General features: G+C 32.1%; 1 protein-coding gene across 1 annotated transcript; it reads right to left on the reverse strand.

Annotated features, from left to right (window-relative positions):
• Positions 1-4,770: 4,770 nt before the first annotated feature.
• On the reverse strand, positions 4,771-8,373 carry LOC110716446 (gallate 1-beta-glucosyltransferase-like). The gene is made up of 2 exons (XM_021895065.1): positions 7,238-8,373; positions 4,771-5,706 (listed from the first exon to the last, which is right to left on the reverse strand). Exons 1-2 carry the CDS (start codon positions 8,291-8,293, stop codon positions 5,248-5,250), a joined length of 1,515 nt encoding a protein of 504 aa, XP_021750757.1. The 5' UTR covers positions 8,294-8,373; the 3' UTR covers positions 4,771-5,247.
• Positions 8,374-15,386: the final 7,013 nt, after the last annotated feature.

The raw sequence follows: 15,386 nt of genomic DNA on the forward strand, positions 1-15,386 counted from the left end.
TTATATTAATTATAATTCCCATGTCATAGTGATAGAACCTTTTTATTAATTCAGCTAGGTGATTGAAACGAGTTGAAAAAAGTCATATGTGTTTGAAAACTCGAAACAAAACAGAATCAACTTATTTTTTAATTAAACTAAATATAACTTATTTCGTATTCAGTTTGTGTCATGTTACTCCGTATTATATTTGGCCAATTTATGTTACCTCTACCATAAGTGATCGAAACATTCACTATGTATATAACCATTCAGTCACTCACCAAATCACCAATAATACAGATTTGTATCTTTTGGTTATTTGATTAGTAACCAAGTGAAGTGCATGTCAATGTCAAAATTAAAAATATAGATAAAATTAGTGTCTTTTGATTATTAGATTAGTAACCAATTCATGTGAAGTGCATGTCAATGTCATAATTAAATTAGTCGATGGTGCAATTCACAACCATCTTATCCCAAATCCTTGGATAGGTTTAGGTATCGTTTTATGATGTTTTGATTTTGACATGTGGAATAATGGAATTAATGGGTAATAAGTAGGCCATCATCGCCAATCATAAACCAAAAATGTTTGAAAAGTGTAATCCCTCATTCCCATCTAACTTGTTCCATGTTACTACTATACACAAAAAAAATTATCAAGTGATAAATCATTAAACGAGTATAAGACTTAAAAATAAAAAATTTAAAAAAAAATTAAAAAAAAAACGTTGAAAAAAGAAATTTTTTACCTAAAATAATAAAAGTGAAGCAAATATAACGCGTGAAACATTCTAATAAGAAAACGGGTAAATAAAAAGAAACAGATGAATTACGTACAAATTAGGGCTATGATCCTTCTTAAAGTAGCTAACTAGCATGACTTGGTGCCAATTCAAGCTCAATCAAAATCAATTGAAATATCGTTATCATGTCGATTCAAATTCTCAATAATTATATAAATACCTACAAGTATAAGGCAATTAAGAAAATATAAATAACAGGAGCAAGTTGGAGAGTATGCTTCCTTGACTTTAAAAGAGCAATAATTTAAAAATGATTAAGTAGCACTAACATTCTGCTAATTGCCAGCCACAACTTTCAAGTTTAATTTATATTCCTGGTAAACGGTCCAAATCAATTGGGAATTGGTCTTTAATTATATAATTACTATTGGTATTTATAATTTAATTACGGAGTATGAATTAAATTCATAGAATACACGTATGAAATAATTATATGGACTTCTTTGTGAGTTGTTAACGTGCCCAAATCAAAAGGACAGCTTATTTACCAATTTGAACACTTCTACTCAAAGACCCAAGATCATGTTTTTGCTCTTTCCTAGGATGAGTAAGCTCTACTTATGTTGTTATTATATTGAACTCCCATAGTTTAGCATTTAATTACGCTACAAGAATGTATATTAGAATCACTAGGTTGTGCTTGTGCATTGCTTATGCTAATGCACAAGATTTAAAAAGTACTCCGTTGTATAAAGTTAAAAAGATTATAGAATTTTTTGTGAAAAAACTATCTTTTATATACAACTTTTTGTGAAAAACTACCTTTTAAAAAAAATGTTGTAAATGACTACCTCTTTTTTAAAAAATGTTGTAAATAACTACCACTTGTCGGAATCTTGCCGTTGACTTACTTTTCCGGCGTTGACTAGACCACTTGGCGGCTTTTTCCCGTTTTCGACCACCCCCACCCCTCCTCCTCCTCCCTTTTCCAGTTTTCGACCACCCCCACCCCCTCGCCGTCAACTCCCCCTCCCTTTGTCCAGTTTCAGACTGCCCCTACCCATACCCCTGCCGGAAAATTGCGCTTGTTGCCCCTCCGCCTTCCTTCCCGATTTTCGACCATCCCCACCCCCTACAAGCCCTCTTTTTCCCTAGCCATCCTTACCCCTTCTTGCAAACCTCCTTTAATTTAGTCATCCGTACCCCTTCTTCCCCGCAACCACCATTAAAACCAACCTTCAATGTCTTTGAAACCTGAAATTCAAAAAAAAAAAAACCCGAATCCAGAAATTGAAAAGGGTAAGGTTTTCGAGGGGGCCGAAGGGTGGGCGGGATTTTGAGGGTGAGATATGGTGGGTGAGATGAAATTTGGCTAGAAATTGATAACTTGTTTGAGGGGTTTCGAAGTATTTGGGGCCGGAAATCAGAAAATTGATAATTTGTTTGAGGGGTGGCCGGAAATGGCTGTCGAAAACGGAAGTGGGGGTGGTCCGATTGTGAGGGCTGCAAGAAGGGATAAGGGATGGCTAAAAGGATGGGTGCATGGGTGGCGGTGGTCGGAAATTGGAAAAGGGAAGCGGAGGGGGTGGGTGGTGGTCGAAATTTAGTAAAGGGAGGCGGAGGGGGTGGGGATGGTCTAGTCAACGTCGGAATTAAAAGTCAGCGGCAAGATTCCGGCAAGTGGTAGTTATTTACAACATTTTTTTAAAAAGTGGTAGTCATTTACAACATTTTTTTTAAAAGGTAGTTTTTCACAAAAAGTTGTATATAAAAGGTAGTTTTTCACAAAAAATCCAAGATTATATCAAACATTGTTTCCCTACGAGTGCTAAACTAGACTACTACAGTACGTAATAAGCAATATTAATATTAATCGATTCTTTTTTTTTTTTTACTTAATCATTTTTACTCCATCTTCAAATTTAAATCATGTATGACATCTAACAAATAAGGGATCTTCACCTCCCAAGCACCCTCACCTCATAAGGTTCAAACTTTTACCTCTATATAATCTGTGGATAAAATCTTATTAAGTGAGTTAAGTTTTACATAGGGTCAACTAAATAGAATATGAGAGAGTAATATACAACATTGTACTTGCAATATTAATTTAGAGAGATTCCGTAAATATTCTACCGCATCTTCCGGAGAATAAAGAAGTGAATGCGACAGCACTGCTTGCTGGGGCTTATGTACGCCTTCCATATCCTCACATGCAATTCCAAGATTTCCAACCCATCCAAATCACTTGTGTTTCCGTATCTCTTACAAAGTTCATTACCAAAACGATAATAAATTACGTTTTAAGTTTTTAACGGATGTAACACTATTTTAAGTCCGATTTTTTGGATTCAATTGTCACATTACTAGCTTGTAATGTCTTTATTAATATCATAGAAATATCAAAATATTTAAATTAATTAATTAAACCATGAATTACGATTTTTTTTTTTTTAGAAAACCACAACTTACTTCTTAGAATTCAATAACACTTGTACTTTCATAGAGGAACTTCGAAGGTGTCCCTAATAAGAAAGTTATTGCCCGAATCAACTAGCAAAGGGTATTCATAATTCATGACCGGTCAACTATTCATACTTTGATTTAAGGTACATGACCTTATCAAAGACAAATCTAAAAAAATCCTTGCCCATGATCAATATTTTCGATCTTTTATACGTAGATAAGAAAAATTGTTGTATTGATTAAGTCAAGACTTCTTATGAGTTAATCCAACTCGAATTAGCAAACGAGGTATTTTAAGAGCGAAGGGAACGGAGAATAAGAGATCTCATCCCCAAAATATCACTCTAGTGTAGATCAATTTTAATTTATTACCTCTCAATAAGGTTGGAAATATAAGCTAGGTGAGATTTTCAGAAATAACTCTCCTATAATGATCTTAATTTGATGAGAATTGATTTCATGCTTTACGACCGAAAGTCATAAAGGTTTTCAACAACTTTAGCCTCCTTTTTGGAGATTAATACGGGTAAAAAGTCATAATACAATATATGCTATGTGAAAATGTGACATATTTGCTCTAATTACATGAAGACATGTAATGTAAAACTTCTAAAGATAAATCAAATGCCACTCTACTAACGTGCAAATTAAAGAAACAACTCGAACAAGTGAGCACGTATATATCATCTAATTCTATAACATTAACATATTATATAATCAAATAATAATTAATTAAAACTTAATTGTAGCGCACAACTCCATCCTAAATGCAATTAAACAGTGTTGATTAATAATACTCCATAATAAAGTATGACTTTTCAAGCAATGTGATGTACGAGTGCAAGTAATCAACGACTTGTGTATTTGAAAATATGGAGTTGTTACTGATTAAAGGCGTGATTGCTAATTAATTATTTTGTTCGTACATGGTTTACAGTTCAATTGCATACAAGGGTGTCATCATCCGGTGGTTGTGATGCTTGACTATATCTAGGCTGCTAGAATTTGATCTTCAATATTTAGTCTCTACTTTTATTGTATCAACCGTTATCGATTATTGTTATCAAACGATGATAACGATTGATAGTACAGAGTAGTTTTCTTTCTAGAATCACCGCTTATATCATTTTATTTCACCAGACTTTTCGCACTTTTCTAGATAAATAAAAGTTTTAAGATTAATTACTAATTTTTGTTTATTTATTAATTATATGAATCCACTGAAAAGGTCCGAGAAAAAAGACAGAAATAAATGCTCCGGTTGCATGTGTTAATATACTGTCCAAGAACACTTTATTCCAAAAGCATATGTTAGTAGAAGGAATATCTCATTAGCTTTGTAGAGTGGTCGATTATCTATCATACAGAGTACATTTTATCAATAATGTAGAACATTCGCCTATGTTGTTTCCAAAGATGAGTATGACTTAACGAGTAATCGAATATGCATTTTTATATATGCTTCAATTTATAATGCAGCATATTCAAGACATGTGAGTAGTACAAAAGTCAATTTGGAATAATTAAATGTAGGGATATAGTGTATAGCTCAACTTGAGAAAATACATCATACAAGTATATAGAAATTACTTAACCTTTTACTATAGATGATCAAAACAAACAACTTGAAGAAATTAACAACAATGTGAATAAATAAAATAATGATATTAGATAACTTTACACAATAGTAAATATCAAAGATACAACAGGGAAAAAAAAAAGGGAGAAAAAAAAAACAGAAATTCCTCCAGTTATTGCTCACGCCTCACATAGTTGATGAAATGATTTAACTTTAAAGTGAAGGAACCTTCCTATATCCAAGCGTTGCCGTAGGCACGCACTCTAAGAGCCGGGCTAAAGTATAAAGTAACTCCAATATTGGTCCAAAAAAAATTGTGCAAAGGTATAGAAAATATAATTAGAAGAAAAATAAAATAATAAAATGTGTAAATAAGTTGGCCCTACCCATAAAATCAGCCAAATTGGGCTCATTGTAGTAATTGTAGTTTCTTCTATATCCAAGCACATAATCTTCAATGCATTTGGAGATTAATTAATGTCCATTTTCTTTAGTAGGCAAACCATTAGCAACCTTCTTAGCATTTGCAACAACAATTTCACCCCTCTTTCGTACTTGATCGATAAAAAAATCAAAATTCTTATCCGATGATCCACCATCGGCTATTGCTTCATCTGCCAAGTCCTTCCACTTGAGAGCGATTTTCTTCATTTCAACTGCCTTAGGTCCTGAGGTGGCGTCTCTCAAACACTTTTCGACTTCTTCCTTAGTGATGAGCCTTTTCTCGTGCTCACCCCTAGTAAGTTGTATTCCTGTCTTGAAAACGTCGCAAATGAATTTTGCATCGGTCACTTGGTCACCCCATGAAGGGAACGCTACCATGGGTACTCCGTAGGAGAGTGACTCCATAGTCGAGTTCCATCCACAATGTGTCACAAAACATGACACTGCCGGATGTGCTAGGACTTGCTCTTGTGGAGCAAATTGGACCACCTGCAATTTTGTGTAGGAGACTTTATTAGATTCACTAAATTGTGTATCAGGAAATTACTACACCACATGACCACAATTATTAACATCACCCATAATGTCATCTTAATATATACTGGTCCTAAACAATGTAACTGTGTATCAATTCTTGTAAGCTGGTAAACAATCTAACCTAATAATGAAAATCATACCATAACAAAAGACTTTTTTTTTTCTTTGAACAATGCAAAAAACAAACATTACAAGTAAATAAATAATTCCAACAACTCAAATTAATATAGTACTCCGTAGTAGGTATCTTGGACTAAAATTTATTGCCGAAACACAAGGTTTTTATTCTTTTATTTGAAAGAAGATACTATGTAAGTTTACTTTACTTTTGGCAGAATAAAAGGGATGTTACAAATTTTTTGTTTTTTAGGTTTGGATAATCGCAATGCAAAACAATAAGAATTCACAAGTACAATTTTGAACGATTCTATGTTAAACCAACCAAAACCTAGAAATGTGGATTACATTAATACTTTGTAAGTTCTTATCTAATCTAATAAGTTTAAATACACGAGTTGGATCACATCAATGAAACACGACCTAACCTATCATTTTAATTGAAAGAAAAAGGCAAATTGTTTTAACTACTCGTAATATTTTTCTATATCGTTTATACGGTTATACAGTACGCAGTATTTAATACTCCGTACTGTAATGTGGACCAAAGGTGACGGCAAATGCACTTATGTAACACCCGACTTGTCAGCGCTATATTTTCTGCTTTTGTACTAGATTAGTGTGTAAAGGTGATCTCATGAATGTTTGGAGTATTCCTTCCGTTAAATTTTGTCAATATTATTTTCCATATAACGTATAAACTATCTTTAATTATGATGAATTAGTAAAAGAAAAAGAAAAAAAAAAGACTAACAAGATCGTTTTTAAAAACAAATGAAACAACTAATAGAAAACAGAGAAGTACTAAAATCGAGCTAGATAAATACGGATTTACAGGGTAGATCGATTACATCGATGTTATTGTCCCATTTACACTATGTTTCATTGAACCAACACCAAACAAACGAAACAGGGAGGGATCCCAAGATTCTATATTTTGGTCAAGAATTTCTTAGACCAAGTACCATTATAATACTACTTAAATAAGTACCTACCTAATCATATTATTAAAAAAAATGATCATTTTAAAATTGAGATTTGTTAAATAAAACAAAGAAATAGCTAAATTTAAAAATACCAACTACGTTACGGAGTACTATTATTTGCAAAAAGACATCATTTTATTAAAAAAAATTGATCATTAATTTTTGGAATTGTTTTGTTTTAAATCAAGTCACGTCACATGAAAAGTAATTAACTTTGACAAAGAGGAGGAAAGTTCACAAATTCACGTATCTCAATGTTTTGTCGGTGAAAAGAATCCCATGGTACTATTCATCTTTAACTGTTTTTTTTAATTAGTTCAGTACTGAATTTTAGAAACAATCAATTGCTAAAAAAAGGGAAAAAAAAAAATAAATAATACCTTGCCATTATCGCCAATTCTATCCAAAAACCCGTCGGGTAGAGTGTGCGGGCTCATCTTGGCTTCCTTAGCGGGTGGCTTCATCACCCACAAGAACGTGATCCCGGCCGCTTCGATACCGGCCGCGATCTCGTCTATCTGCTTTTGTGGCGGAAACACGATTGTCCCGAATGATATGTACACTACTGACCCATCGGGTTTTCCATCGAGCCACTTTAAGCAGTCCTGGTTGGGCCTGAGCGGGTCAGCCCGAACCCGGGCCCCACCAGGAATGGGTTTTTTGAAAAGTGGCCCGATGGTCCTGATCGGGGTTGGAGCTAGGAGTTCGATGGTATGATCCACCGTCGACCTCTCTAGCTCGTAGAATGTATCCATAAGGATACAAAAAGGTTTAGATAAGTTTTTGTATTGTGCCAATATTGCCCTTTTGAGGAAAGCATACGGCGTGGTCGGGTGAAGGAAAGTTGGGATCTCGTCCCATTTTAGTAGGGGTAGAGTTGGAACTTCGACATCGATTTCAAGGGCGTCTTCGGTAGGAAAAGGGATCATGTTGTGGTGGAAATAATAGTAAGCAAGGAAACAAGCGCATGATTGAGGCCACAACATAGCACTAGGCAAACCCAATTCCTCAGCAACATCAGAAACCCAAGGAATAAACGGGTTATTAATCAAGCAAGAAACGGGCCGGCCCTCTTGGGCCAGAACAGCTAGTCTCTCGGGTACCCAACGGCGGCCCACATCCTCGAGTTGAGGAAGATATTGATCCATGTCAAACTTCTTTGGGTCACCATCAGGCCATTCATCATCAAAAAATTCAAATCGGATGAACCCGTCCCCAATAGGGACGGGTTGATCCGATACAGCATCATTAGAACCTCGGATACCTTGGCCGAGGTTCTCAGTAGTGGTAAAAGTAACCAAAAAGCCTTTAGAGGCAATTCGCTTACCTAGCCTAAGGAGTGGATTAATGTGGCCTTGGCCGGGGAACGAGATCATGAACACATGTACAAGCTGATCGAGCTCATTGTTGTGAATAATTTGGGTTTCGGACCCCATTTTAAAAAAGTTTGGGACAACAAAATAAAAATAAGTGTTTTGGGGTAGTATTGTATGGTTGCAAATTGAAAATCAGCAAGTTTATATATAGGGGCCGCCAGAGACCAAGTTTGGTACTAGCTAAGTAGTGGTGATTATTTCTCAATATTTTTTATTTCTTTTTGCGTGTTATTTTTTTCTTTTTGGAGTATTATAATAATAAGGAAAATGTTATACATAGCCCTAAGGGTTACATATAAACATTTAATTTACTCTTGAAAATTTTTTAAATTTAGAAAATTATGACAAAAACACACTAATTACACCGATCTGCGCGTGTTTTTGTCATGAATTCCTAACTTTATACATTTTTCAAGATTAAATTCAATGCTTATATATAGCCCTAAGGGCTATGTATAGCATTACCCTAATAATAATTGCATTTTTGTTTCCCATTTTTCCCTTGACTTTAAAAGAAAGTGTCTAACCAGGAAACCAGCGCCACAGGCTAGAACAACAAGTGCTTGGAAGATTCTATGGTGAATAGTGTAAGGTGTACTACCTGTCTATCTCGGTCGTTTAAAGATTGTCTTATATGACTTTTCATACGAAATAGTTTATAATCATGTTATAAAATATACAAATATATATAATATACTCCGTACTTTAAAAGTAAATTTTAATGTTCTAATAGTAGACATTCAAACCGATTGCGTGATTACATATAAATATAGTGAAAATTCTTGTTTAATATCTAAAGTTTGTTACAATGTAATGGGATAATCTTTAAGGAGATGGAGGGGTATTGTAGTTGAGTTATTATTGTAGTTTTGGGCTTTTGAAATAATATTGCTTATCTTATCCCAATTTACTACTCCTACTATATGAACACATCACACATGGCACAAGTTTTAAGAAGTATGAAAAAAAATAAAAAACAAATACGACTTCGTTGTGGAAATAAATATTATGAGTAGATAGAAAAATAGCAAATGATTTAAGATTTCAATAATATAAAGAAATAACTTGATGAATGAGTATGTGACTTCATTTAGGAAATACCCTATAATTTAGCAAGGTTGGATGACGAATAACTTAAATTAAGATATCAACTAAACATCCTCTCTGCTAATATTGTAATTTTTTTTTGTTTTTTTTAAACAAATCAATTCATTAATAAAAAGTCATGCGTAAGGTATAACTGAAATTTGAATTAACAAATACATAAAATAGAATCAAATTAGGGTTTCCTTCATAAAAATACGATCGTTGAAAAGATCTTGCAGTGTGGTACATCTCTCGTGCACATATTGCTGGAATATACAACCTTTTCGGAGAGATGGTTTAACGATTTGTTGTATCCGTAAGGATGATTTTCATCTGATTTGCTTGAACGAATTTGAAAACTTGACAACCGTTGCGATCCCGAACGAATCTTTACCAAAGAACTGACAATAGGACAAAAGATAATTACCTTTTTGATAAACAATAACACACAAACAAACCCTAAACAAAAACGAACAACTAAACTAACTAAAACTAACGACTCCACCATATGGAGACTGATAAATATCTACACTACTTGTGTAGATTTATTGAAATCTAAATTGCAAAACTAAATAAAGTTAGGGGGAAAAAGGTCGGAAATAGTCTAAAGCCTGAACGGCCAAGATTTAGAGAAACCCTAAAAGATAGGAGAAGAGGAGAGGCGAGAGATTTTTGCTAACATCATAATTGGTTTCATGGCGTTCATATAAATCGTTCGATAAAGCAAAAACATCTTAGTTTAATTAAGAACAATTATTATCTAAACTAATTAGTCTAGACAAATATTTAAAAAAATCAGATGTACAATAAAATAAAATATTGTACATCCGCTTCAAAGTTACCTTAAAATGAATAAAAGTTACCCTATAATGAATGAAAGTTGCCCATTATATATAAGTTATCGTGATATAAATAAAAGTTATTTAAGCTTTATGGATAAAAGTTACCCTATACTCAACACAAATTACCCTAAATTCAACAAATTAAAAGTTACCTCAATGTTACTGTACATTAGATTAGAGGTGATCAATGGGCGGGACAGGTCGGGCCAAGGTAAAAGAATATGTCCATTTATCGGGTCGTGCTAAACTTCGTTCGGGACGGAAAATGTGTGTCCAAACCCGCCCAAACTAGGCGGGCCATGTGGCCATTTCAGGCCAAGCCAAATAAAAAAAATAAAATTGCATATAATTGATTTTCCAAACCCACCCAAATTTTTTAAAAAAATCGGACCGGGCCCGACCCAATTTCGGACCGGAAAAAGTTGTCCAATGCCCGCCCTAAATCGAGTCGGACCAACATGCAGGGATCAACTTGATCACCTCTACATAAGATGTATACAAAAGTTTTTGATTAATATATATATCTGTTACTACAAAATGACATAGTTATTCCTTAACTTTAACGTTTTTTTAATTTTTTTTTTCTATCACTGAAGAAATAATCCACAAATAATTAACTTTTTCCTAGTATCAATTATTCACAAAGACACATAAATAATACAATCGTACAACTACAACAGCAATATAGGACTTGATCATGAGTTTCTCAATCCATTCGCCTAGATTTGTGCTTTTCCATTAAAAGGCTTTACACATTTATACATTATGGGGCTTGGAAATAATCTTTCCAATTTAGATTCGTAATTGTTATCTAGCTAATTCGACTAGTTGGCCTACTTGGCCTTAATTCGTCATAAATTTTATAGGTATTATTATTCAACATTGTAACATCGAATATTGGTTCATTGTCAAAAATAATTCCTCTCATTCGAAAATAAATTAGAATCATATATGTTGCATCAATTCCTCCACGTTAATTTTGAATGATTGTCGTACTATACTTATTTATTTGGACGACAAATGAATGAGTGTAAATTTGTGATACTTAACAACCACTTGATATGCATATGCATATGACCGTTCGTGGTATGTTTTCATTACAAGCGACAAAATATAAACTATATTAACTTGGACCTTCGCCGGCGAAGGCCAATTAAGGGAAGTAACTTACCACCTAACGAGCTCACATTGACTTACAACTCCCAAATCCCAATCGATTGTGAATTTTCATGATTTAGATTATCACTCCTTGGTTAATTATATACTCGTATTCACCACATTTTGACTTTTACATTTTCTTAAAATGTATGTAAAAAATTTATAGGGTTCGTTAAAGATTTTTTTGAGTTGGTCAATTTCATTTTGACTTATACATTCTATTATTAAATAAGAAATTATATATATAATGAAAATAAGACAAATTTCTTGAAACAAATGAAAACGAATAGTAGGAAAAACCCAATGAAATGAAGGGATTATTATCTATTAATACAATAACGCTGATGAGTGATGAATTAACGCATTGTTATCTTTAGCGAGCCACAATTTTATATATTATAAATATCGTGACGATAAAAGCAATAATTATTTAAGAACAAATACATCCACAACATCGCTTACATCATTAGGGCTTTACTTTAGCTTTAAAAAGACCACATGCATTGCACATTTGCGCGATTAATTAATAAGAGTTGCTCAATCTGATCACCTTTACAACGAAAGGGTGATAACTACGAATGAAAGTAATTACATTTATTAATAAAGATATACTTGTTAGCTGTTGATTGTAATGAGTAATTACTTACCAGAATAATAAAATTCCTCTTTTTCACTTCCTCCATCTCCATTTTTTTTTGTCCAAAATATTTATTCACTTATTTTATCTGAAATTATCTTACATTTAAACAATTTCTTTAAATTAAGTCAAAATATATAAATTGAACGTAGCTTTTCTCATTTGTACCTATAAGTATGTCTAAATTAATCACGGGGGACCACGAAACATCATTACACTCACTAATTACAATTACAAATGCCTACATGGCTATTAATAAAAGTAATTGAGAGACCGGCGTATAAATTAATTGATGGATCCGCAATTTAAGATAGCATATAATTGTAGGTTATATTTTATTACTAGTACAAGATAACATCGTGCACCAAACCAAGGTTGTATGTTGTGTTTGACTACTATGCATTTGCTGTTAAAGACATTATCAAATTATAGTAATCATTTTATTTGATTGACTATGAACAAATATTCGGTTATTCCTCGAAGAGCCAAATATGACTATTTTTCATTATCTAGCTTGTGCAAATTTCAAAAGCTAAATGGATCCAAGGAATTATAACAATGTACTATATGTATCATAATAAATAAAGCTATAATGGATCATTTTTTTATCATTTTTATTAAGACACAAAAATGATACTTCCTCTGTTTTTTAAACTTGCAACAAAACTTTCCTAAAATGGAACTCACCTCATTTTAAAGTGTATTATATCATGTGAATCCCACATTTCATAATTACTGTGAAAATGTGTGTGTTGCAACTATAATCCTAGATTTTTTTCTAAATTTTGTTTTTGGGGTACGGTGATTCTAAGGACAAATCTATTTGAAAAGTATAGCTATTTGTTTTAAGTAGTATTAATTGAGATAACAAGCTTATAACATTACTCATATATCTATATATCTATACTTAGCACTCCCTCCGTCCCCAAAACTTCGACCCTTTTAGCCTAATTTTAGTCCCCAAATGATCGACCCATTTGTATTAAAATACCCATCAATTTATGATGAGTCTTATTAATATAGAGTTTATAGGCAAGTTTATGCTAAGTTTATAGTGGCTTTTTAGGTCTTTTTGTCGCTTTTTAGGACGCAAATGCATAAGTTGTTTGTTTTATGCTCTATTACGCTCCGTTTGTGTTTTTCTTAATGTTTCAGGTGATTTTATAGTCATTTGGACGCTTTCGAAGTGTTTGGAGTTGATTTGGATGATATTTAGATGGAAGCCGATGAATCGAGTTTATTAATCGAAGATACCATGTTCGTGAATGTTGATTTTGAAATTTATATGCACGAGGAATGAATATAGCATTCAAAAGGGTCGCTATGCACCTTTCGGAATCAAATTTGAGTTAGAAACGAAGTTAAACGATTGTGTACAGAGTGTCATCAATTTTTTAATCTTCATTCTTAAAAAATTGATAAAACTAATCATCAATTTTCTCACACAAAAAATTAATGTTTATAAATGCTAATTTTTTAATTCTCATTCTTTCGTTTGCTCATCTATACTTTGAAGAAATTTATAATGGTAGATAAAAATTCATTTAACAGATAAAACAAACTAATATGAAGTATAAAAGTTAGGTTACCGTATATTTCATAATGAATTTTGTTAATGTTCAATAAAATTTATAAAAAAATGATTTTTTTTTAAATTATAAAACCATCAATAGAAATCCCTTTAATTTATTAATTTTTTTTAAAAAAACAATTTAATAAAAATGACCCAGGGCATCGCCCGGGGCCTTAAACTAGTTTAATAAACTTTAAATCTCATTATTCTCCTCGCTCAAATAAGAACTGGACTTCAAATTTCATTATTAATTAGAGAGTAGAGATTGTCTTAATTAGTACAATAAATGTTGTGGGTACCTAATTTATTAGATCCAATTTGGTACCTGTCAGCGAAATATAGAGTATTTAATTTAAGGATAATATTATATGTAGTCCATAGGACTATAACTAATTAAGCATTCAATATACTTTGTATCTTTCAATTTTTGGTATAAAGTTTTTAAAATCACGTACAGGTAGTGGAATTAATAATCTTATATTTAATTAATATTTTCATCTTTTAACTTCTTATACATAATCTTTAGGGTTATATATAGGAGTAACATTTTCCTTAAATTAATTTAATTAAAGAAGACATTAAGTAGCGTTCTGTTTAAAAATTTAAACATTTAATAGATGAAAGCACTGAATAAGCTTTGTGTCATTAATTCAAGTAAGCGATGATGAAAGATCCCTTGGACAAATTTTTAAATTTTTTTTTTTATTTAGTTTTTTTTTTTTTTTTTTTTTTTTTGACATGCACAATTTTTTAACATTATTGTAGATGTGGAGTTCATGATGTGGAGTTCAAAGAAGGACCTTTCAACTCCAAACTACAAGTTAAATACCTTTTGGAAGGCCAATTTAATTATTAGTGGTGGAATTTGTGGCCACATATAGTTGTAATCACTGCTCGTTACTATTGGTTTAACTCTTATAATAATGATTTACACTTACTACCTTATTCACCTAAAATAATGGATTTAATTGATTATATACTAGGAGATCTAATCGTATTATTTCCTTGTTTAAAAAAATTAGAGAATTCCTCCACTTAATTCTTTTCTTGTTCATATGCTTTTTAATTTATCTTCAATAATATCAATGGTGTATTGGTGTATATACTTTGACTAGTTGTCTTATCAAGTAAATTCGAGAAAAAAAGTTTGAGAGGAACATTTTTGGATGTTGTTATACATAAGGTAACCAAAAAGCACATTAATGATGATAGATACGGAAGTGTGGAACTATAGACCAAACAATCACCATTAAGTCTTCTATTTGTAATAAAATGATATTGTGTGGGAATTATACTATTTGGGTCCCAATTCACTCTAATTTCTTCTAACTTTTTTAGTGGTTGAAATCGTACGGACCACGGAAGGTTTGGATTTTCAGTAGTATTACCGTCTATTCCATTGGACTCTATTTCGGATTAATTATAACACTTATCTTGTACATACGTATTATTAGATTTTGATTAATTATAGATATTGTTATATGTTCTTTGTCGACCATGCTAACCATTAATATACTTAATTAACATTACTTTAATACTACCTCTGTTATATATTATTTGCAATTATTAAACATTTTCCCTATCTACTTTATGTCAAATAGTTGCAAATAATATGTAACGGATGTAGTATATTATACCACCTCCGATTCATATTTTTTGCAACTTTGGAGTATTTATATCTCACAAATAATACCTCAAAGTTACAAAAAATATGAAACGGAGGTATTATATAAAAACTATTTTTAGTCACCAACCTACAGTACAATTTTCTTAAAAGCATGTGACAAGTTGCGTTCAATTCAAAACTTAATGAAGGATTAATTATTAAGCTGTTTGTAATAAATTGAATTGGGACAA

The sequence above is a fragment of the Chenopodium quinoa genome, unplaced genomic scaffold (genome assembly GCF_001683475.1).
Source record: "Chenopodium quinoa cultivar QQ74 unplaced genomic scaffold, ASM168347v1, whole genome shotgun sequence".
Classification (NCBI taxonomy): Eukaryota; Viridiplantae; Streptophyta; class Magnoliopsida; order Caryophyllales; family Amaranthaceae; genus Chenopodium; species Chenopodium quinoa.

Excerpts from the sequence above, each read along its gene's own strand:
- LOC110716446 (XM_021895065.1), bottom strand. The coding sequence starts at position 8,293 with ATGGGGTCCGAAACCCAAATTATTCACAACAATGAGCTCGATCAGCTT. Across the intron at positions 5,707-7,237 it reads GAATTGGCGATAATGGCAAG|GTGGTCCAATTTGCTCCACA; the intron begins GTATTATTTATT and ends ACAAAATTGCAG.